The following is a 23,311-nucleotide window of genomic DNA, read 5'->3' on the forward strand; positions in this document are numbered from 1 at the left end:
TGGCTCATTTGGTTGAGCATCTGCCCTTGGGTCAGGTCATGATTTCAGGGTCCTGGGATCAAGCCCTGTGTGAGCCCTGTGTTGGGCTCCTTGCCCAGAGGGGAGTCTGCTTCTCTTTCTCCCTCTCCTTCTGCCCCACCCCCCTGATTTCTCTCTCTCTCCCCTTGCTTCTCCAATAAATAAGTGAAATCTTTAAATAAAATAAAATATAATGACCCCTCGAGGGTGGGTAGTTTGACAAGTGTGCCAATTTAGATGCAATAGAGCAGTTAATCCTCAAGTCCGTGGCATTTGAGATATTATTCAGGCCCTTCACCATTTCAGCATCTCTGAAGGTTGAGATCCAAACGGTTTTGTTTTTTTTTTAACTTTACAAGTGATATTGTTGTGCTACCAAGATTGAGAACTACTGCATTGTGTACTGAAAATATGTGGACTGAATTCAGAGTATTATTAGTAATCCAGTTTGTTTAGAATATAAAGTAAAATGGGGTATTATAAGAAATTGGCTGAAAAGCCAAATTGGCTACCAAATTTTGGAGCGCTTTGGTTGGCAGAATAAGGAATTGTGTTTGTTTTAATAAATCATTTAAGGTTTTTGTTTATTTCATTGTTTTGATAAAAAATACATAACCTAAAATTTACCATCTTACTGATACTTAGGTATAGTTTGGTAGTGTTACGTACATTTACATTGTTGAAAAACAGATCTTTAGACTTTTTTCATCATGTAAATCTGAAACTCTATACCCATTAAAGAATAACTCCCCTTTTTCTTCCCCCGCCCTCCTCCCCCAGCCCCTGGTAATCATTATTCTACTCTGTTTCTCTGAATTTGACTAGATACTTCGTGTAAGCGGAATCATACAGTATCTGTCTTTTTATGAGTGCTTTATTTCACTTAGTATAATGGTCTCAAGGTATTCATCCATGTTGTAGCATGTGACAGGATTTCCTTTCTAAAACTGAATAATATTCCGTGTGAATATGTATATACCACATTTTGTTTATCCATCCATCAATGGACATTCAGGTTACTTCTGCCTGTTGGCTATTGTGAATAATGCTGCTGTGAATATGGGTGTGGAAGTATCTTTGTGAGCCCCTGCTTTCGATCCTCTTGGATATACCCAGAAGTGGGATTGCTGGATCACAAGGTAGTTGTGCTTTTAATTTTTTGAGGAACCTCCATACTGTTTTTACTTTATAAAATAAAGTTTATAAAATATTTTTTATATTTTACTCCATACTGTTTTTCCATAGTAGGTGCAATCATTTTACAGTCCCACCAACAATGCAAGGACTTTTGTTTGCCAACACTTATTTTCTGGGATTTCTTACAGTAGCAATTTTAACGGGTATGAGGTGATAGTTCATTTTTGATTTGCATTTTTCTTTTATGATTACTGATGATGTTCATATACCTGCTTGACATTTTATATCATCTTTGGAGAGAATGTCCTTTGCCCATTTTAATTAGGTTATTCAATTTTTTGTTATTAAGTTGGAGTTCTTTTTTTTTTTTTTTTCCCAAGTCTGGATTTATTGGAAGCCACATAATTCACAGTTCAGCCCATCTTCCAATTCTGCTTTCTGAAGGCTGGTCTACTTCTAGCCTAAGCTGGGGAGAAGTACATAACCCACCACAGTGTGTCCAATACCCTGACAGTGTTTTATTTCAAACTCTGATCCCTGCCTATAATTAAAAAGAAAATTCTGCCAGTTTGCTCCTGACGGTCTCTGCTACAGGAAAAATAGGTATCTGAAACATACTTTTGTTGAGACTCAAAAGCTAGATATACAATTTAAATAGGAAGAAGTGGGCTTATGGCTGTATGTATTAGCCAGCCACCCACCTGGACCCAGCCATCAGCCGTGGTTGTGGAGGAGACAGCTGGAAACACCCAAGCAGGAGAGGAAAGGTCAAACATAGATGCTTCTACAGCATGATGGAGAGATGACTGACTTCACAGCTTCCAGACTCCACAGCATCCAGCCACCTCATCACCATGCTTCACATCCGAGGAGTCATTTATGCCACCAGGATAGCTAAAGTTTATGGGCCTCTCCTTGTGGCTCTTCATAGTCTTCCCAGGGTTTCAGCTGGGGCCCAGGGATCATCACTGTCTTAAGGATGGGCTGCTTATGGGGTGCCTATGGAGGGGTGATCTTGCCATGCATTCTCCAGCTCCCATAGGGATTTACTAGGTGCTTTTCAAACACAACGTACTCCAGGACATCCCTGGGCACATCTTCCTGTCCATACATTAGCCGGGCAAACCAGTCATAGATGGCTAGAGTCTGTCGGGTGTGCATGCGGACAGTGACCTGGCCGTATATGTTGCCCGGTTCAGCAGATTCGAACAGCGAACCTGAACCACCTGGGGTGGCTCTAAAGATTCTACAAAGCTCCAGCGGACCGTCTTATACTTGATGTCCCAGACCATGTCCGGAAAACAGTTTTCAGTTACCAAGGTATGAAGCCGGTCATGGTCTGAGTTGTTTAGACAAAGGTGAGCTTCAATAAAAATATCCTTAGGTTTTTCGGGGAAGTCCTTTATTTTAAAATTAGGATCATGTTCTCTTATCTTCCGGATTGACAATTGCGATGCCACCTTCTTCTTCAGTTGTTCACTTCTCTGTGCTAGTCCTTCCTTTGCAAGAGATGACAAGCGAGCATCACCCTCTGGAGGAACATAGGCATCAAAGATACCAGCTGTACAGGCCAGATGTAGTGGACGCTCCAAACGTTCTGGAGGAATGACCAGTCCTGCTTTCCGGGCATATTCCATAAACTCCTTTTCTGATTTGTATTTGGGTTCATAAGTAGGAGGTGTGAAACGTTTTTTAGTTCTCACTGGAACTACAACTGTGGACTGAGTCACCAGGACAGGCTGCCGAGACCACTTTGGATAAAGTGGATAAGGCTTTGGATAAACAATACAAACCCCGCGGTGTGGGGGCTGCCATTTTGTTCCTTAAGTTGGAGTTCTTCATGTATTTTAGATATTAACCCCTCATCAGACGCATAATTTGCAATTATTTCTTCCACTTAAGTTTTTTAAACAGGTACTTTTCTCTGTGTATAATATTTATTTCTTGGTTATACCTGAAATTGATAAAACATTGTGTGTCAACTACACTCAAAAAAAATATTTTTTTAAGATTCAATTCTTGGTATTTATTTATTTTTTTAAGACTTTATTTTTTTTTATTTTTTTTAAAAGATTTTATTTATTCATGATAGAGAGGGGGGAGAGAGAGGCAGAGACACAGGCAGGGGGAGAAGCAGGCTCCATGCTGGGAGCCTGATGTGGGACTCGATCCCGGGACTAGGACTCCAGGATCACACCCTGGGCCAAAGGCAGGCGCCAAACCACTGAGCCACCTAGGAATCCCCCAGTTCTTGGCATTTAATTAAGTATACCAAATTTGGATACTAAATGAAATTATACAACATAATTTCACTGAAGTTCTTTTGAGTCAGATAAATTCACTGGGTCTTTACTGGTTTAAATGCAATTTCATCTTAAGGAAGAGATGGTGACTTGGAGAGCTTCTTCCGGATTTTAAGAACAGTGTGTCTTTGTGTCTGAGATACCAAGTAATAATCTTTGTTAAAATATTTGTGCATTATATTTTTGTTGTTTTCCTTCAGGATTTCAGACTTCGTTATCAAATTTTATTTGAGAAAAAGAAACTCAATATGAAATTATATCTTGCTTTATTAAGCATTTTTATTTTGAAATTTTAGATTTACAGAAAAGTTAGAAAAATATAGAGTTTACCCAGATTTCGCTAATGTTAACACCATATATAACCATAGTAAAATGATCAAAACCAGGAAATTAACAGTGGTACAATATTATATTAAACTGCAAATTCTAATTGTACCAGTTTTTCCAACAATGTCCTTTTCTGTTCCAGGAACCAGTATAGGATTCTACATTGGTTCATTAGTTATATCTTATTAGTCCAATCTGTGACAGATCCTCAGTCTTTTCTTGTCTTTCATGACTTTAACACTTTTGGTGAGTCAGTTATTTTGTAGACTATCTCCTAATTTAGGTTTGTCTGATACTTTCTCTGATAATTAAATTGAAGTTTTGCATTTTTGTTAAGATACCACAAAGAGGTAGTATAGTCCTCCCCTCTCAGTGCATTCTATCAGTGGGTTACGTGATATCACATTATTAACTTTGAACTCACAGCTCTCAGATGACACCTGCTAGTTTTTATTACTATAAAGTTAGGGATCCTTGGGTGGCGCAGCGGTTTAGCGCCTGCCTTTGGCCCGGGGCGCGATCCTGGAGACCCGGGATCAAATCCCACGCCGGGCTCCCGGTGCATGGAGCCTGTTTCTCCCTCTGCCTGTGTCTCTGCCTCTCTCTCTCTCTCTCTCTGTGTGACTATCATAAATAAAAATAAAAATTAAAAAAAATAAATAAAGTTAAAAAATTTCCCCTTGTAGTTAATAAATGCTTTCAGAAAGATACTTGAGACTATAAATATTCTCTTCTTGAGCTTTCTCCCTCTGATTTTTGCATCCATCCTATAGATATGCCTGTAGCAATGATTACCATAGTATTTGCCTCCTGATGATTTTTTATTTTCCTCATTCCTTCTACATTTGTAAATTAGATTTCTTCTGTAAGGAAAAGCTGTTTACCTTCTCCTCTGTTTATGTATTCATTTATTTATGTTGGTGTAGACTCCTGGACATTTCTTTTATTCTATGAGTTATAATTCAAACTGTTATTTGCTTAAATTGTTCCAGTTTTGGTCGTTGGGAGCTCTTTTAGATTGGCTTCTGCTTCCTTTGGAAAAACCCTCATTCTTTTTCAAGCATGTTCTTATTTTTTGGCACCACAAGATGTTCCAGGCTCATCTTGTATTTTCCCTGCCCCAACCTACAGAAACCAGGAGCAATGGTATCAGAGAGAAGCTAAGATCTGAGCAATAGGTATGTCATTACTACTTTGTATCTGTGCTTCTAGGCCCTCCTAGTTGGATATACACACACATTCTTACTTATTTTTACATGTATATCTATATTTGAAAATCCTTGACTTCATACCATCCTCTTATTCCAACCCAACACAGCTCTTTTTCTTTCTTTTTTTTTCCTTTTTCTTATTTATACCTCTTTTCCCAAGAGTAAGAAACCAGACTTTCATGTACACTATAGTTACTTATTTGTACAATTCTAGTGTACAAATACAATAATTTCAGAATTGCTAAGAATTCTGGATCTAATTAGAGTATGTATATTGTTTATAATTCTTTTTATCTTTAGCCTTACAATATCCAATGAAAATACCTTTCTCCATAGTTATTTCAGGTAGGTTATTTTCTTTCACATTTCCTTATGTGGTTATGTTATTTGTTTGTAATACTGTTAGGTTGATTTGTTACTGCTTGTATTCCACTTGAGGGTCCCTCAATATTCTGGCTGATTTTATTTGTTCTTTAAGTATCTGAAACATTACTGTGGTTTTAACAGACCAAGTTAGATAAAAAGGTATATACTCAAAGAAGTATTGCTTGCTTCTCATTCTTGCCACCTTATTCCCAAATTCCCCTTTTTCCTCTCCCTTTCCCAACCATCTCCTTTAGATAATCAATCTCTCTAGTTACTGGGTTACCTTTCTTGTATTTCTTTTGCACAAGTAAGCATATGTATCTGTATTATCTTATGATGCTTTTTTCTTATATGAAGCATAGAAAGGTAGCATGCCGTAGGTATTTTTTTGAACTTTTCTCTTTTCCCTTAACTGTGTACCAGAAATTACTCCAGATGAGTCCTAGAGATCTTTATATGGCTGTATAATAATCCACAATGTGGCTATGCCATAGTTTAATACTTTTCCTGCTTATGAGTATTTAGACTGTTTCCAGTATTTTTCAATTACAAGCATTGCTAGAGTGATTACCTGGTGGCATATTTTTTTTTGAAGAGTTTTAGAAATGGGATTTTTGTATCCAAGGTTAGGTGCATACATAATTTTGTTAAATATTAGCAAGTTTCCCTATAGAAGGTTGTACCAGTTTGCATTCTCAGCAGCAATGGATGAGATTACCTGTTTTCCCACAGCTGTGCCAACAAAATATATTTCCATATTTTTTTAAGATTTTATTTATTTATTAATGAGAGACATGGAGGAGAGAGAGAGGGAGAAAGAGACAGAGACAGAGAGAGAGAGAGAGAGAGAGGCAGAGACACAGGCAGAGGGAGAAACAGGCTCCATGCAGGAGCCCGATGTGGGACTCGATCTCGGGTCTCCAGGATCAGGCCCTGGGCTGAAGGCAGCGCCAAACCGCTGAGCCACCTGGGCTGCCCTATATTGCCATATTTAAAAAGTTTTTTTGCCAGTCTTATAGGTGATAAATGGTATATTGGTGGTGTTTTCATTTCATTTTAAAAATTATGAATGAGTTGGATCATTTCTCACGTTGAGAGTTATTTTAATATCTTTGTGCATTGTTTATGTCTCGCACTTTTTTCTTTTTTTAAGAAAATTTTTGTCTATTTATTCATGAGAGACAGAGAGAGAGAGAGAGAGAGGCAGAGACACAGGCAGAGGGAAAAACAGGCTCCATGCAGGGAGCCTGACGTGGGACTCGGTCCCCGGTCTCCAGGATCACGCTCCGGGCTGAAGGTGGTGCTAAATCGCTGAGCCACCCAGGCTGCCCTCGCACTATTTTTCCACTAGAGTCTTAGGTCCTTCACCCTCCAATTTTCAGGTGTTCTTATATGTTAGAGATGTTAGCTCTTTGTAGTATATGTTGTGAATATTCTCTTCCGGTTTGTTAGTTGTCTTTTGACTTTGATGTTTTTTGCCATGTAAAAATTTTTTATTTTATGTGGTCAAATTTGATTTTTTTCCTAGAATTATATCTTAACTGGTATTTTACAAATACTCATTTCAGTTAATAATTTACTGAGCTTATCATATACCAAATGAGTACTTGGCACTTCATATCAAGTTAAAATTAAGCAATATCAGGGGCACCTGGGTGGCTCAAGTTGGTTAAGTGTTCGACTCTTAATTTTGGCTCAGGTTTTGATGTCAGAGTTGTGAGATCGAGCCCCGTGTCAGTCTCCGCACTGAGCATGGAAGCCTACTTAAGATTCTCTTTCTGTCCCTCGGCCCCTCTAAAAAAAGACAAAAATTAAGCAATATGGGGAAAATTGGAAATTAGCTGAGTTTTAAAGATGTGTGGATAGAAAAATTATACCTATGAAATGAAATGCTATGTAACAATTAAAACTTGTTTTTGTTTTTGTTTTTTTAAGATTTATTTATTTATTCATGAGAGACAGACTGAGGGAGAAAGAGGCAGAGACACAGGCAGAGGGAGAAGCAGGCTCCCTGCAGGGAGCCCGATGTGGTACTCGATCCCGGATCCTGGGATCATGACCTGAGCTGAAGGCAAATGCCCAAATGCCAAGTCACCCAGGCATCCCTAAGACTTGTTTTTTAAGAATATTTAGTGAAATGAACTCATGATATATAATGTTAGGTTTTAAAAAGCAGCCTCCAGGGGTACCTAGGTGGCTCAGTGGTTGAGCATCTGCCTTCTGCTCAGGTCTTGATCCTGGGATCCCCTGCAAGGATCCTGCTTCTTCCCCTGCCTGTGTCTCTGCCTGTCTCTCTCTGTGTCTCTCATGAATAAATAAACTAAATGTTTAATATTACTTTCTCTATAATAATGACAGATTATTCATGTACCAGATGTTTTTATTTTTATTTTTATTTTTTTTATGATAGTCACACACAGAGAGAGAGAGGCAGAGACACAGGCAGAGGGAGAAGCAGGCTCCATGCAACGGGAGCCCGACGTGGGATTCGATCCCGGGTCTCCAGGATCGCGCCCTGGGCCAAAGGCAGGCGCCAAACCGCTGTGCCACCCAGGGATTCCCCCAGATGTTTTTAAATATCGCTTTCCATAGTAAATTTAAAACTATGTATTTACGTGCTAAGTTTGAAAGTAATAAATGGCTCATTGTATAAAATTTGAAGAATACATAAAAGCATAAAGAAGGAAAGAGATACTACCAAATATGTAACGTGATTATAAATGTCAGCTTATGAACTCTCATTTGCAGGGATCTTAACTATATCTTAAAACTTCAGTAAAGAAATAGTATATTTAAAATTTTTAGATACTTGCATCAAGTTCAGGAGAAATCAATAGGTTGTTTGCCAGCTATCAAAAGAAGTGGTCTAAATATAAATAACATGACTTTAAAAGGTGTTATTATCTGGTTTATGTGCAGTTTATCAAGATGAGAACTGAAAATACAAACCAGAATGCTGTTTGAGTGTTACTCTTTATTTCAAAGTTACTACATCTCAAATATATGTTGAAAGTATCTTGATACTGACACATTATATCCTTTCAAGCAGCTCTTCTCCAGCTGTGAAAAAAGAACCTGATGCACCTGTGTTCTTTCCGAATTCCATGCTGGCAGAGGATGTAAGCATGTGTTTACAGAGTGGACCAACAGAGGGTGCCAGTGACAACTCTGTAACATCAGGGGAACCAAAAATTGAGCAAGTAATGCATCCCTTGCCTCATCAACCACCAGACAATCAGAAGATATACCAGGATTTATTGGTAAGAAAATGTAACCCATTTCATCTTTTCTTAGATGATTATTTAGTTTAGGGGAGACTATTTAAGCCTCTCCTATCCTTAAACTGATTGGGACCTTTTTTTCCCCCAAATATATGATGTATAATTTGTTTCTTTTAGCTTTTCATAATGATGATAACCTATAAGCATGCCAGTTACCAAATTCTTAGCCACGAGGGGGAAAAACCCTTATTTTAAAAATAGTAGTGTTAATATTAAGCCAAATTCAAAGTAAAGTTAGGGGGGTCCCTGGGTGGCGCAGCAGTTTAGCACCTGCCTTTGGCCCAGGGCGCGATCCTGGAGACCCGGGATCGAATCCCATGTCGGGCTCCCGGTGCATGGAGCCTGCTTCTCCCTCTGCCTGTGTCTCTGCCTCTCTCTTTCTCTGTGTGACTATCATAAATAAATAAAAATTAAAAAAAAAAAAAAAAAACCAAAGTAAAGTTAGGGGTGCCTGGATGGCTCAGTCGGTTAAACATCTGACTCTTGATTTCAGCTCAGGTCATGACCTCAGGGTTGTAAGATCCAGCCCTGAGTCAGGCTTCATGCTGAGCATGGAGCCTGCTTAAGATTCTCTCTCCAGGGATCCCTGGGTGGCGCAGCAGTTTGGCGCCTGCCTTTGGCCCAGGGCGCGATCCTGGAGACCCAGGATCGAATCCCACGTCAGGCTCCCGGTGCATGGAGCCTGCTTCTCCCTCTACCTGTGTCTCTGCCTCTCTCTCTCTCTCTCTCTGTGTGTGTGTGACTATCATAAATAAATAAAAAAATTTAAAAAAAAAAAGATTCTCTCCCTCTCTCTCTGCCCTCTCCCCACTTGTGTGTTTTTTTCTCTCTCTCAAAAACAAAAACAAACAAACAAAAAAACCACAAAAAAACAAAAAACTTAACACAAACCAAAGTAAAGTTAGTACCAGAAAAATCAAGGAACGGTTTGCAGGAAGTTTGAAAATTGGAATGTAGGAGAATATTTATGGCAATATTTGTTGCATTCAGGTTAAGCAGATTTTTATTGAATACTTAGCTTAGTCTAAGAAAGTGAACTGAGTAAAAAGGGGTGCGTGGGTGGCTTAGTCTGTTAAGCATCTGACTCTTGTTTTCAGCTCAGGTTGTGATCTCAGAGGTCATGAGATCAAGCCCTGAAGCGGGTTCTGCACTCAGCCAGGAGTCTGCTTGAGGATTCTCTCTCTGCCTCCCCTCTGCCCCTCCTCCACTTTGTGCTCTCTCTCTCAAATAAATAAATCTTTAAAAAAAAAATGAACTAAGTAAAGTGAATAATCTAAAGATGATAGTCTCTGCTCTTGAGAACCTAGGGGAAATAGCACATAGATACTAGTAACAAACAATTATAGGATAGTCTAAGAAACAAAGGCAGCATGTAATAAAAAGGAATAATTCCAGTTGGAAGAAATAGTCATCTGGTTATCTTGGAAAAATTAGAATGTAGAGGGCAGCCCAGGTGGCTCAGCGGTTTGGCGCTGCCTTCAGCCCAGGGCCTGATCCTGGAGACCCGAGATCGAGTCCCACAACAGGCTCCTGCATGGAGCCTGCTTCTCCCTCTGCCTGTGTCTCTGCCTCTTTCTCTCTCTCTCTCTCTCCCTCAATAATAAATAAATAAATAAATAATAATAATAATAATAATTAGAATGTAGACTGAGACTTGAAGGTTGAATGACCCTGGCTGTCACTTCCATCCAAACTGTAGACTTGGGAATATTTGATTTCTCTATACTTCATAGGGCCTTGATGTTCATCAGTGAATACATAGTTGTTATTTGCCTGCTGGGTCCTATACTGGTACTGGCAGCTGTGCACTCGGGATGAAATACGTTCTAATGTCAAGAAGGCAGAGATAGTATCACAGGTCATTCTCATTCAGAGGGAGAAAAGAGAGGAGTCAAATTCTGAAAATAACATAAAGATCTAATTTATAAATAGTTACATAAGCCCTGGAAAACACTTGAAATATTACTCATAATTTTAAATCTGTTGGTTTTAAAATGAACAAATTCTCAGCAAACATTCTAAATTTCCTTTAGGGTCTGATAAAATCATTGGTTAAGATGGGTCTCCTTTATAAAAACCCTATAAAAAAAACCTTCCAAATATACTTGAGTCTTTGTGGTATTTGGCTAGATATTATTTTGCTTTTCCCTGGCTTTACTTAAGCTATTTACATTTTGTTTCTTAAGATTGTTAACAATGGTTTTTCAAATGTGTCTTTTTTCTTTTTGTCAGAGTCAAGTGAACCACCTACTGAATAACTCCTCCAAAGAAACTGAGCAGCCATCTACCAAAGCAGTTATTATCAGCCATGAATGCACCAGAACACAAAATGTTTACCATACAAAGAAAAAAAAACGTGATTCAGACCTGGTAGACAAAGATTGTGTTCTTAATGCAACCCTTAAACAGCTAAGAAGCCTTGGAGTTAAAATAGATTCTCCCACTAAAGTGAATAAAAATGCACATAAAGTGGATCACGCCAGGTAACTAAAATTTGTTTTGTTTACTTACTTCCAAATTTTTATTTAAATTCTAGTTAATTAACATACAGTGCAATATTGGTTTTTGGAGAATTCCAGAGTAAGTGGTTATCACTTACAATACCCAGTGCTCATTGTAACAAATGCTGTCCTAAACATTGTATGTTCTCATTCATTTGGGGAATATGAATAATAGTGAAAGGGAATATAAGGGAAGGGAGAAGAAATGTGTGGGAAATATCAGGAAGGGAGACAGAACATAAAGACTCCTAACTCTGGGAAACGAACTAGGGGTGGTGGAAGGGGAGGTGGGCGGGGGGTGGGGGTGAATGGGTGACGGGCACTGAGGGGGACACTTGACGGGATGAGCACTGGGTGTTATTCTGTATGTTGGTAAATTGAACACCAATAAAAAATAATTTATTAAAAAAACAAAAACAAAAACAAATGCTGTCCTGAGGGGTTCCATGGGTGGCTCAGTGGTTGAGCATCTGCCTTTGGCTCAGATCATGATTCCTGGGGTCCTGGGATTGAGTCCCCACATCAGGCTCCCCATAGGGAGCTGCTTCTCCTCTGTCTATGTCTCTGCCTCTCTCTCTCTCTCTCTCTCTCTCTCTATCTATCTATCTATCTATCTATCTATCTCTCATGAATAAATAAATAAAATCTTACAAAACAAAACAACAAAAAAAATGCCATCCTTAATACCCATTACCCTTCTAGCCCAGTCCCCTACCCACTTCCCTCCATCAACCCTGCTTCTTCTCCTTTCTTTTAGATTTTCTTATGATTTGTTTCCCTCTTTTTCCCCCTCCCATATTTGTTTTCTTTCTTAAATTCCACATATGAGTGAAATCATGTGATATTTGTCTTTCTCTGATTCATTTCACTTAGTATAGTACATTCCAGCTCCATCCACATTGTTGCAAATGGCAAGATTTCATTCTTTTTTTTATTTCTTTCTTTTTGATGGCTGAGTAATATTCCAGTGTGTGTGTGTGTGTGTGTGTGTGCGCGTGTGCACGTGTGTGTGTACACACACCACATCTTCTTTACCCATTCATCAGTTGATGGACATTTGGGCTCTCTCCATAGCATGGCTGTTGTTGATAATGCTGCCATAAACATTGGAATGCATGTACCCTTTCAAATCTGTATTTTTGCATCCTTTGGGTAAATACCTAGTGTAATTGCTTGCTCCCAGAGTAGTTCTGTTTTTAACATTTTGAAGAACCTCCATACTGTTCTCTAGAGTGGCTGCACCAGTTTCCATTCCCACCAACAGTACACCTGTTGTTTCTTGTGTTGTTAACGTTAGGCATTCTGACAGGTGTGAGGTGGTATCTCATCGTGGTCTTGATTTGTAGTTCCTGATGATGAGTAATGTTTAGCATCTTTTCTTGTGTCTGTTGGCCATCTGGATGTCTTTCTTTAGAAAAGTGTCTATTCATGTCTTTTGCCCATTTTTTAAGTGGGTTATTTGGTTTTTGGGTGTTGAATTTGGTAAGTTTGCAGATTTTGGATGCTAACCCTTTATCAGTTAAGTCATCTACAAATATCTTTCTCCCATTCTGTAGGCTGCCTTTTAGTTTTGTTGATTGTTTCCTTTGCTGTGCAGAAGCTTTTTATCTTGATGAAGTCCTAGTGTTCATTTTTGCTTTTGTTTTCCTTGCCTATGGTGACACATCTAGTAAGAAGTTGCTATGACTGAGGTCACAGAGGTTCCTGCCTGTGTTCTCCTCTAGGATTTTGATGATTTCCTGTCTCACATAAAGATCTTTCATCCTTCTTGAATTTATTTTTTGTGTAAGAAAGTGGTCCAGTTTCATTCTTACACGTGTTGCTATCCAGTTTTTCTAACACTCTTTGTTAAAGAGACTTTTTCCCACTGGACAATCTTTCCTGCTTTGTCAAAGATTAGTTGACCATATAGTTGTATAACAGTTGTTTTAAAAGGTGAAAAAGGGATCAGCAGGGTGGCTCAGCAGTTTATCACCTGCCTTTGGCCCGGGGCGTGATCCTGGAGACTGGGGGATCGATTCCCGCATCAGGCTCCCTTCATGGAGCCTGCTTCTCTCTCTGCCTGTGTCTCTGCCTCTCTCTCTGTGTGTGTCTCTCATGAATAAATAAATAAAATCTTAAAAAAAAAATGAAAAAAATTTTAGATGTATTACAGCAAGCTCATGAGGAAAACTATAAGCTTACCACTCAATTCAGTTGATTCATCATTTATTCAGGGCCTACTATGTGTGTGATGACTAAGAGATCATCTGTACTCAGTGGGTTTTATATACATAAGAGATACTACCTCTTGGGTAACAATCCAACAAAATACTCTGGGAGTTTTGGAGAAAGAATGCTCTTACTCATTTGTGGGGTCTGGTAGGTCTTCTTGGAGGTGATAGGGTCTACATCAGCTATTGGATGTTTGGTTATGCAGTTGTGTCATCTAAATGGCAAAAACATTCCTTAGGGGAATATATTTTGTACTGTATAGTCATACAACACTTACTTATTGCTTGCCAGTTAAAATTGGCCACGTTCTTCTATTCAGAATTGTCTTCATCAAAGATGACTTTAGCATATGCTTGTTTTTAAAAAGGATAAAATCTGAAAATTATATTATTAAGGTTAGCATGTTTTCTGTTATTTTTGTTGTTTTCTAGTTGCAAAGGTAATACTGTCTTATGATTTAAGAAAGTATTAAATAACACACAACAATATCAGATAAAATGTAAAAGCTTCCACTTCCCAATTCCTCAATCTGACCCCCATAAGGTTTCTTCTTTCTTTTTTTTTTCTTTCCTTTTTTTTTAAGGTTACTTCTCTTGTTTTGTATTCTGTAGAAATGTTCCATGCATGTTCAGATGTAATTTGTTCTTGTTTCATTTTGTTTACTTAACATTATGTCTTAGATATTTTTCTTTATAGGTGTATACAGTTCTTCCTCATGCATTTAAACAGCTGCATAATATTCTGTTGTACCCATGTACTATAAGATAGGGAACGTGTCCTCTCCTAATGGACTTCTAGGCTGAATATCTTATTTCTATCTCAGACAATGCTAGGTAAACATCATTCTACAGGAACATGTACAAGTATCTTTGTAGGATAAATTCTTAGAAGTAGTCAGGATCAAAGGATATGCGCATTTAAAGTTTTAGTAGTTGCTGCCATTGCCCACCAAAATAGTTCCTATCAACAGTGTAAGAGAATTAGGCTAGCATTTTTGAAGGTTTTAACTCAATGCTGTGAGATAAAGGCTACATAATGTCTGTTGAATATACAAATCACCCTGCTATCTGTGGAACACTGTTTTGGTGTAGTGCCTTTGCGGGGGCAGGGGGTAGTTTCTGTAATTATTTCTTCAGAGTGGTTACCCAATTTTAATGTGTTTACAGTGACACATAGGAATTAATAAATTACCAGTGTATAATGAACTTGTTTTTTTTTAGATTCTTTAGAATGAAATGGGAAGTAAAGTTTTTGATTTATCAGTGTGGGGTAGTCCTTGTTTTAATCAAGATTATTCTGTTCTTTATTTAAATAATTTACATTATAAATTTACACTATGAAAAATATACATGCTCAAGTTTGGTGTTTTAGAAAATGAAAAAATGTCATCTGAACTTATCCCCCCAAAATTAGCTTTTTAAGAAACAGTGCAGTTTTACTATATATACAATTTTAAAAATGTTTCTTTAAGCATTTTATTTATTTTTAAAGATTTTATTTATTTACTTGATAGAAAGAGATAGCAAGAGAGACAGCACAAGTCGGGGGAAAGGGAGAAGCTCCCTGCTCAGCGGGGAGCCCAATATGGGGGCTCAATCCCAGGACCCTGGAATCATGACCTGAGCCAACAGCAAATACTTAACCAACTGAGCCACTCAAGCACCCCCTCCTTTTTTTTTTTTTTTTTAAAGATTTAAGCATTTTAATATTGTAGTCTATATACCCATTATAAAAATTTGGTTACACGAGTTAAAAAACTCATAGATACACATTTATGGATAGGATTTTAACTTCATATAAGATAATCTTCTCAAGGAAGTGAAAGCCAATATGAAAAAAATTGTTTTTGATTCAAAGCAATCTGTTAAATTAATTAATTAATTAATTAATTAATTTCCGTAGAGGGGTAGGCTGGCAAAAACCTCATCGTACCATAGCTATATCTTCATATGAAAAATAATTTTTAAGTTTTATTATATGGTATAAATTATATAAAATATTATAGAGCTTTGGAAATAAGAGTTTGCTATTTGTTTTCATTGTGAAAGTAATACAAACTTTGTAAAATGTAGGAAAAAACCATATTCATACCAATCAAACTCATTTATTATTAAAACTATTTTTGTTTTTCCTTTTATTCTTCTAAAATTACTTTTTTTTAATATGTGTATTTTTTATTTTATTTGAGAGAGCGAGAGCGCATGAGCAGAGGGAGAAGCAGACTCTCCACTGAGCAGGGAGCCCAATATGGGGGCTCAGTCCCAGGAGCCTGGGATCATGACCTGAGCCAAAGGCAGACACTTAACCAACTGAGCCAGCCAGGCACGTCCTCTATTGAGTGACATGAACATCTTTTACCAAGATTGCAGTTTTTTAGTTTTAGTATTATTTCCATAGAGTCTCAGAAATGGGAAGACTAAGTCAAAAGAGTAGGAAAATCTTAAAGCTGTTGCTACATTGCTTTTGGAAAGAGTCAAGTTTTGCGGTCTTACCAGCTATATATCTATTTCATCAGTACTTTTCACTCATTTTACTTCAATAAATACGTATTGAGCTTCTAATTTGAACCAACTCTGAGAGACATCATGGCATACAGGATAACCTGCTGAAGAAGTCTTTGCCTTCACAGAGCTCATAGTGTAGTGGAGAAACACAGATAGTCAACTATAGTATATTCTGTTGCCTCCTTTGAAAAAGCGGATACAGTTTGCTGTAGAAGCACATGGGAGAGGTAGCTAACATTAGCAATATTTTCATATTGTATTATAATTACCCCATATTAAAATTGCCGTAAGATTTTTTTTTGAGGCGAGGGGTAGAGGAGGAGGGAGAGAGATAGGCAGACTCTGTGCTTAGTGTGGAGCCTGATAAGGGCTCAGTCTCATGATCCTGAGCCAAAACCAAGAATTGGATGCCCAACTGAGCCACCCAGGTACCCCTAAAATCTTCCTTTTACAAGATGTGTGCTAATTTAGACCAAAAACATCTTAAACTATTCTTAATTTATATTTTTTCGATTGGTAATGGGTTCTACATATAATTATGATTAAAAATGATGCTGGGGCACCTGAGTAGCACAGTTGGTTAAGCGTCCAACTCTTGGTTTTGGCTCAGGTCATGATCTTTTAGGGTCATGAGATGAAGCCCTCTGTCAGTCACCATGCTCAGTGTGGAGTCTGCTTGAGACTTTCTCCCTCTCCTTCTGCCCCTCTCCCTCTAAAATCAATTTTTTTAAAGGCTTAAAAATGAAACTACACCCTAACTTTCTAACACAGAAGTCAAATTTTGTCTGTTATTAATCTTAAGCTAAGAGAACACTCCAAAACATAAGACCATCTAAAGCCTACCTAATTAATTCACATTGTTTCACAGTTTGTCTTAAACTTACTTTTCTTTAGTATAATCTCTCATTCTCTAACAGCTTCCAGTTTACTCAGCATTGGTATTGCAAGGTTCTTTGTTGTTACTTTTACCTAGGATACTCTTTTTCACCTTTCTGCCTGCCACATCCTCTTATCTATTCTTCAGAGGTGAACTCAGATGGTACCTCCTTTGTCAAGGTTTCCTGGACCTCTCACCAGAATATTGATGTTTTTATACAGAATATCTTGTTCCTAATAGATTATAGCATGTTCTTGTGATAGCCTTTCCAGCAAGATCATGAGTTTTATGTATCTTTGACTCCACTTTGCTTCTACTTGGTGGGCCTTCCTTGAGTCATTTGCTGAATTGAATTAGTTAAATCTCACCTATTTGGGTCATCCCTGAAACTTACAGTGAATAATTTATTTTTAGCACCTCTGTAGTATTTGTCAGTATTTATGGCCTTGTATTGTTATCTTTTAACACACGAGTATAATATAATTGGTATGTTTAAAGTACATATCAGGCAGTTTAGAATTTAAGGTACATTATCCTATACAAATAGTGTTATAAATTAGCTTAGTATTCCAGGAAAGTACTGTATAATTCTTACAATCCACACTGTTCCCCTAGTTCTCTAAACCACTTATTCTTTGTCATTGTATCTATGTGAAAACTTACTTCATGTTCCAGTTCTGAACTTCAGGAGCAGCAGGTCCTCCTACCAGATGAGTAGCTGAGACAAGGCAAGGAAGATTTCTTCTTCTTTTTTTTTTTTTTTTCTTTTTAAATATTTTATTTATTTGAGAGCATACACAAGCACAGGGAGGGAGAGGAAGAAGCAGACTTTCCGCTAAGGCTCAATCCCAGGACCCTGAAATCATGATCTGAGGTGAAGGCAGATGCTTAACCAACTGAGCCACCCAGATGCCCCGAAGATTTCCTTTCTGCTTTCCTGTTTTAGAACACCACAGAGGTTAGAAGGATCCAAAGGCAGCAGAACAATGGAAGAAGGTCATACACAATCCTAGAAATTGTAGGGAAGATGGAGATTGTGGTTTTGGTGTCTGACAACAGTCTCTATAGGCATATTTCCAATTCCTTTCAAATTCAAAACATCTTAAGCAGTCTCTTTGTTTCCTTCTTTTCTACTTATTAGCTGAAAACCCTATGTAGGATAAGTAGGAGGTAACTAATTGGGATTCAAACAGGACAATAAAGTCAAGGTTGGTTTTCATCTTTAAGTAAATTGGAATAATTTTTGAGCTTTCCTTAATTGTTGGCCTGTGACTCTCATATACAAACATAAATGAATTGTCATCATCCTTTTGTGACTGCCTATATAATGAGGTTCTACTATATAGTATATTTGTGCTCAAGGCTGTTAGGATTTGATTAGTGGAATGGCCTCCTTTTGCGTCTCATTTTTAATTCCCCGGTGTTTATCTGCATTGGTTCTGAGTATTATTGATTTGTTTTGTTTTCAAAGTAATGTTGGTTCCCCTAACCCCAAATTAAAATTTGCAAGCTATGTTACACAATGAAACTTGAAGAACCTTCTAAGCTCGTATTGACTGGTTTATGGATTTGTATAGAATCTTTAGCTAATCTATAAAAGAAAACCTAATTCAAATTAGACCTTTTTCTAAATATTTAACATTTTGAATTAGAAGTTTTTATCTAGGATCCCTGGGTGGCTCAGCGGTTTGGCACCTGCCTTTGGCCCAGGGCGCGATCCTGGAGACCCGGGATCGAGTCCCACATCGGGCTCCCGGCATGGAGCCTGCTTCTCCCTCTGCCTAGGTCTCCGCCTCTCTCTCTCTCTCTCTCTCTCTCTCTCTTTCTCTCTCTCTCTATCATAAATAATAAAATAAATCTTAAAAAAAAAGTTTTTGTCTATTCAAATTATTTACATTAATATTACCTCTAGAGATATTATACCTATATGTATTTTAATGTGTATGGGTCTTCTGATTTAATATGTAAATTGCTTATAATTTTGAAGAAATAGGCAGAGACAGTAGAAAAATATTTTATATTCAGAAGATAATGTCTCTATGAATATTTCATAAAAGAATAATGTCTAGATAAATTGGTATCTTTCCATCATATTAAGACAGTCTCCAAAGCCATAAGTACCAAGAAGTTTAAGGGAAAATTATAAGGTGTTTTTTTTTTTTCTTTTAAGATTTTATTTATGTATTCATGAGAGACAGAGAGAGGCAGAGACACAGGCAGGGGGAGAAGCAGCCTCCATGCAGGAAGCCCAATGTGGGATTCGATCTCGGGACTCCAGGACCATGCCCTGGGCCAAAGGCAGGCACTAAACCACTGAGCCACCCAGGAGTCCCTACAAGGTGGTTTTTAAGACCAGAATCATTGAGCACACTGTTCCATTGTTTGAGGATGACATCATTCTCATATCAAGAATATTAATGGTTGGAAATAGTTTCTTCACAATTTCAGGTGCTTCTCAGAATGAAAATACCTGGTCATTATTTGGGTGGCAGGGATGTAAGCAGTGGCTGGCATATATAAAACAGCTTCATAAAAAAATAAATAATAAAACGGCTTCATTGGGTCATATGGAAAATCATAGCATATTTTTTGACCAGAATATTATGTTTACCACAACAAATGGTATACAAAAGACTAATTTTTAGGGGACAGAAAAACTGATAGTAAAATAGAAGTTGCTGAATATAATATAGTGAAACAGTGGTTGTAGAGCTCGAGAGTTAGGCAGACCTGGTCTCAGTTTTTAAACTCCTGCCTCTTCAGGTTAGGAAAATCAGTTAAAATCTCTGTTCCTTAGTTTTTTCAAATGTAAGATGAAGATAATAGTACTTATTTGTTTGATTTGTTCAGTAAATATTTAATGAATGCCTACTCTATACCGGGCCTTGTTCCAGCCACCAAGGATATTGATGTGGGGAAAGGAGCAGTTAAAAATCCCTGCCCTTAAAAAAAAAAAAAAAATCCCTGCCCTCATGGGTTTTCACGAGGGAGTTAGATGATAAATAAGAAATGTGGGTTAAATATATGGACTGCCAATAAATGATACAAGTGTAAAGTGTTGGAGAGTAGAGAATGAGGTCGGAATATTTGAAAGGGGAGACCTCTCTGAGAAAGGTTTTTGTGAGGATTAAATGAGATAGTGAATGTTTAGCACAGAGTGCCTGGCATATAATAAGGCATCAATAAAAATGAGCAGCTGTTATTGTATTTATGATACTAATATAAGACAAGTCAGTTAGTTACTATTAATGAGATAACACCAATCAAAAGTGAGTTGAAGATTATATCTAATGAAAGAAAATTGTTGTATACAGAGATATACTAGTCCATATCCAGAGACTGGTTGATGTTATTCAGTCCTTACAAATGGAGTCTCTTCAACTTTAAATATTCTGAGCTACTCACCAAAGTTTGTAAATGTTTTTTGTTTGATTTTATTTTTGTTTTATTTTACCAAAACTGAATGGCTTTTACATTTTGAGGTGTTATATTTGTTCTTAAAACCATGACTGATGTATAAATCTAGGAAAACTAGTTTGTGTTCCACTTTCAGTCTTTGAATCATGGATTACCTTCTAGTTTATTGTATTTATCTCTCGAATGTATCTGGATTATTTAGACTTAGATGTTTGAGCACTCAGCTGAAAAAACATCATGAAGCTTAAAGCTGAAGACCTTTTGTTACTTTCATAGAATGGAACACATTTAGAATAACACTGTTTTAGTACTCAAAGTAAGATAAATGATGGCCTACTCCGTTGTGTCTTTCAGTGTGTTGGCATGCATCAGCCCCGAAGCCGTGATTTCTGGATTAAACTACATGTCATTTGCTAATGTTGGCATGAGTGGCTTAAGCCCCAGCGGTGTGGATTTGAGTATGGAGGCAAATGCTATAGCTCTGAAATATTTAAATGAAAATCAGCTGTCACAACTATCTCTCACTCGATCAAACCAAAATAACTGTGACTCATCTTTTAGCTTTCTACATATTAATACAGACAAAAGCACCGTGGGGCTTAGTTTAATTTCACCAAACAACATGTCATTTGCAACCAAAAAATACATGAAGAGATATGGACTCATACAAAGCAGTGACAACAGTGAAGATGAAGAGGAGCCCCCAAACAATACAGATAGCAAGAGTGAACATTTATTGAATCAAAAACTTACATCCATACCTGAACAACTTCACTGTCAGAAAGAACCTTCTAGGAATGCCTGTGAAATAATTAATCGTTATAACTGTGAATCTGGGAGCACCTACACAGATACACCAGTATTGAGAAATATTACAAATGAAGTTGTTCAGTCAAAAGGAATGCAGCAATTGAATGAAAACCCAGCTTTCTTATTAAAAAACCTTAAACCAAGTCCTGTAGTGAACCTCCGAACTGGAAAAGCAGAATTTACACAACATCCTGAGAAAGAAAATGAAAGGGACACTCCAATTCTTCCCGAAAGTTTGAAACCTGAAACTTTAAAGCAAATGAGCAGTATGAATTCAGTAGGCACATTCTTAGATGTAAAACAGCTCAGACAGTTGCCAAAATTATTTTAAACCTTCCATTCACCACCCTCCTGCTATGAGGATGGGGTGACTCTCGAAGAGACTTAGGGAAGCCAGAGCCTTTTGGTGGTTTTGAGATGCCTAAGCATTCTAGGGGCCAATGTGTTTGTTGGTAGCAGCTGATGGCAAAGAGCTGAACAAGTGACCTGATGGTCTGTGAAATGGTGGGCTAGTAGGAGGGTGAAGTTCTCTGCTCAAATAGAGCTGTTCAGCATCCCTATAACCTTTTTAAAAAGAATCCTGAGATAGGCTATTTCAACAGATTTAGGTAAACAGGTGCTATCCAACTCTGAATCTGAACCGCTCTTTTATACTGTAAATTGTGAAAAATAACTCAGTTTTTCTAGCACGTTGCATCTCTGCATCTATCCAGTATCCTGAAATAACGTAGAATAAACTTATCATGACCCTGACTAAATTAGCTAAATCAACCCTTATTTAAGGGGAAAGTTTTACTTTTAAAAATAACTTTAAGATCTGTTATACAATGAGTGTTTATGTTCTCAGTTAAGATGCATATTTGTTAAATTCTGTGGAAGTAAAACTTTTGCAGTCCAGTGGGTTGATTTAATGTAACATTTTCAAGTTCTAGCACTAGCTATCACAAAATAAAATTATTGAGTATGAGTGTGTCTTACAAACTTTGAATGTTTCAAATGTCTTAATATTTTTTAATAGAACTTAATAAAAATATCTAAATTTACCTTTTTCCTCTGTACCATATCCTTCTCCTCTTGTTTTAAAAAAAAGACTTTTTTGACTCCCAAAAAGTTACAAAAATAATAACAGAGTTCAGGTATACCCTTTTACCCAGGGACCCCCAGTTACAGTATCTTACATAACAGTAGCAAATGATCAAAACCAAGAAATTGACATTGGGCACAGTATTAGTAACTAAGCCACAGACCTTTCAGGTTTCACAAGTTTTTACATGCACTCATTTATTTACATTTTGGTATATAACTATGAAATTTTGTCACTTATTATAGATTTGTATAACCACCACCAGAATCAACATACAGAACTGTTCCATCACCACAAAGAGACTCCCTAGTGCTACCCTTTAAAATACACCCACCCTAGCCCTGATTCCCGACAACCGGTGGTCTGTTCTCCATCACTAGAATGTTGTCATTTTGAGGATGTTAATATGAATGGCATCACAGTGTATAACTTTTTGAAACTGGTTTTCACTAAGCACGAGATCCTTGAGATCCATCCAGGTTGTCAGTGTGCTTTTTTTTTTTCCTCCCACCTTCCTAAAAATTAAGTTTAACATTTTTATTTCTAAATATAAATGGAAAAAGTTCTCGTTCAGTTGATAGATAAAGCTCTTCTGCTGAAGTTAATAGAGGCTGTCATTGCCTTATATCCAAGTCAGATATGTAAGCTGGAAAGAAGAGGAACTGTAGCTCTCTAAATACTTTCCAACTCATCCAGGGCCTTCTGATAGAACGGCTCAGAGTTTGCAAGCCCAAGTACAGTGCTCTGGTGGTTCTCTGCTGCTCCCCACTGGAGCCAGGGCCACATGGTGCCTGTTTTCCTGCAGTGTTGCTCTTTCCGGTGAAGAGTAAGACATGGAAACAGCAATGATGAGTTTGTGTCTCCCTTTGTTTCTATAGGCATCATTTGACACTTTAATTATCATAAATAGCATAAAAGCCCACTTATTATAGAGTCAGCTTTTAAGAAACAGAATCATCGCTGCCACTTCAAGTGTGCTCTGGTTAACGTTTGCCCACAGTGCCTCACACTAAGATGCCCGTGATTGAAAAGCCAGAGAGAATACTAGGGAATCCACTGACAGCCTCCCGAACCGTACCGTTGTCACTGGGAACCCTGTCATTTTCACACAAGAAGCTCTGTCTGAACAAGAAGAATTGACCTGGAGGCTTTTTAGGCAAAATCTTAACTCCATCCCTTCTATTACTACATCTAATTTAAGGCCTATGATAAGATGCTTAAGCAGCGCTGGAGACTGAACTTAGGCTGCAGATTAAGTCAA

The 23,311-nt window shown here is 37.6% G+C and overlaps 1 protein-coding gene and 1 pseudogene across 1 annotated transcript in view; one reads left to right on the top strand and one right to left on the bottom strand.

Moving 5' to 3' along the window:
- STIL (STIL centriolar assembly protein) overlaps positions 1-21,960 on the top strand; it is a 65,156-nt gene extending 43,196 nt beyond the window's left edge. Inside the window, exons 15-17 of the mRNA XM_055341457.1 lie at positions 8,409-8,622; positions 10,876-11,126; positions 20,511-21,960. Of these exons, the coding sequence (XP_055197432.1) occupies positions 8,409-8,622; positions 10,876-11,126; positions 20,511-21,297 (1,252 nt within the window). The 3' untranslated portion in view covers positions 21,298-21,960. The remainder of the gene's footprint in view (positions 1-8,408; positions 8,623-10,875; positions 11,127-20,510) is intronic.
- On the bottom strand, positions 2,050-2,970 carry LOC129520447 (39S ribosomal protein L45, mitochondrial-like; annotated as a pseudogene).
- Positions 21,961-23,311: the final 1,351 nt, after the last annotated feature.

Source organism: Nyctereutes procyonoides, unplaced genomic scaffold, assembly GCF_905146905.1.
Source record: "Nyctereutes procyonoides isolate TBG_1078 unplaced genomic scaffold, NYPRO_anot_genome, whole genome shotgun sequence".
Classification (NCBI taxonomy): domain Eukaryota; kingdom Metazoa; phylum Chordata; class Mammalia; order Carnivora; family Canidae; genus Nyctereutes; species Nyctereutes procyonoides.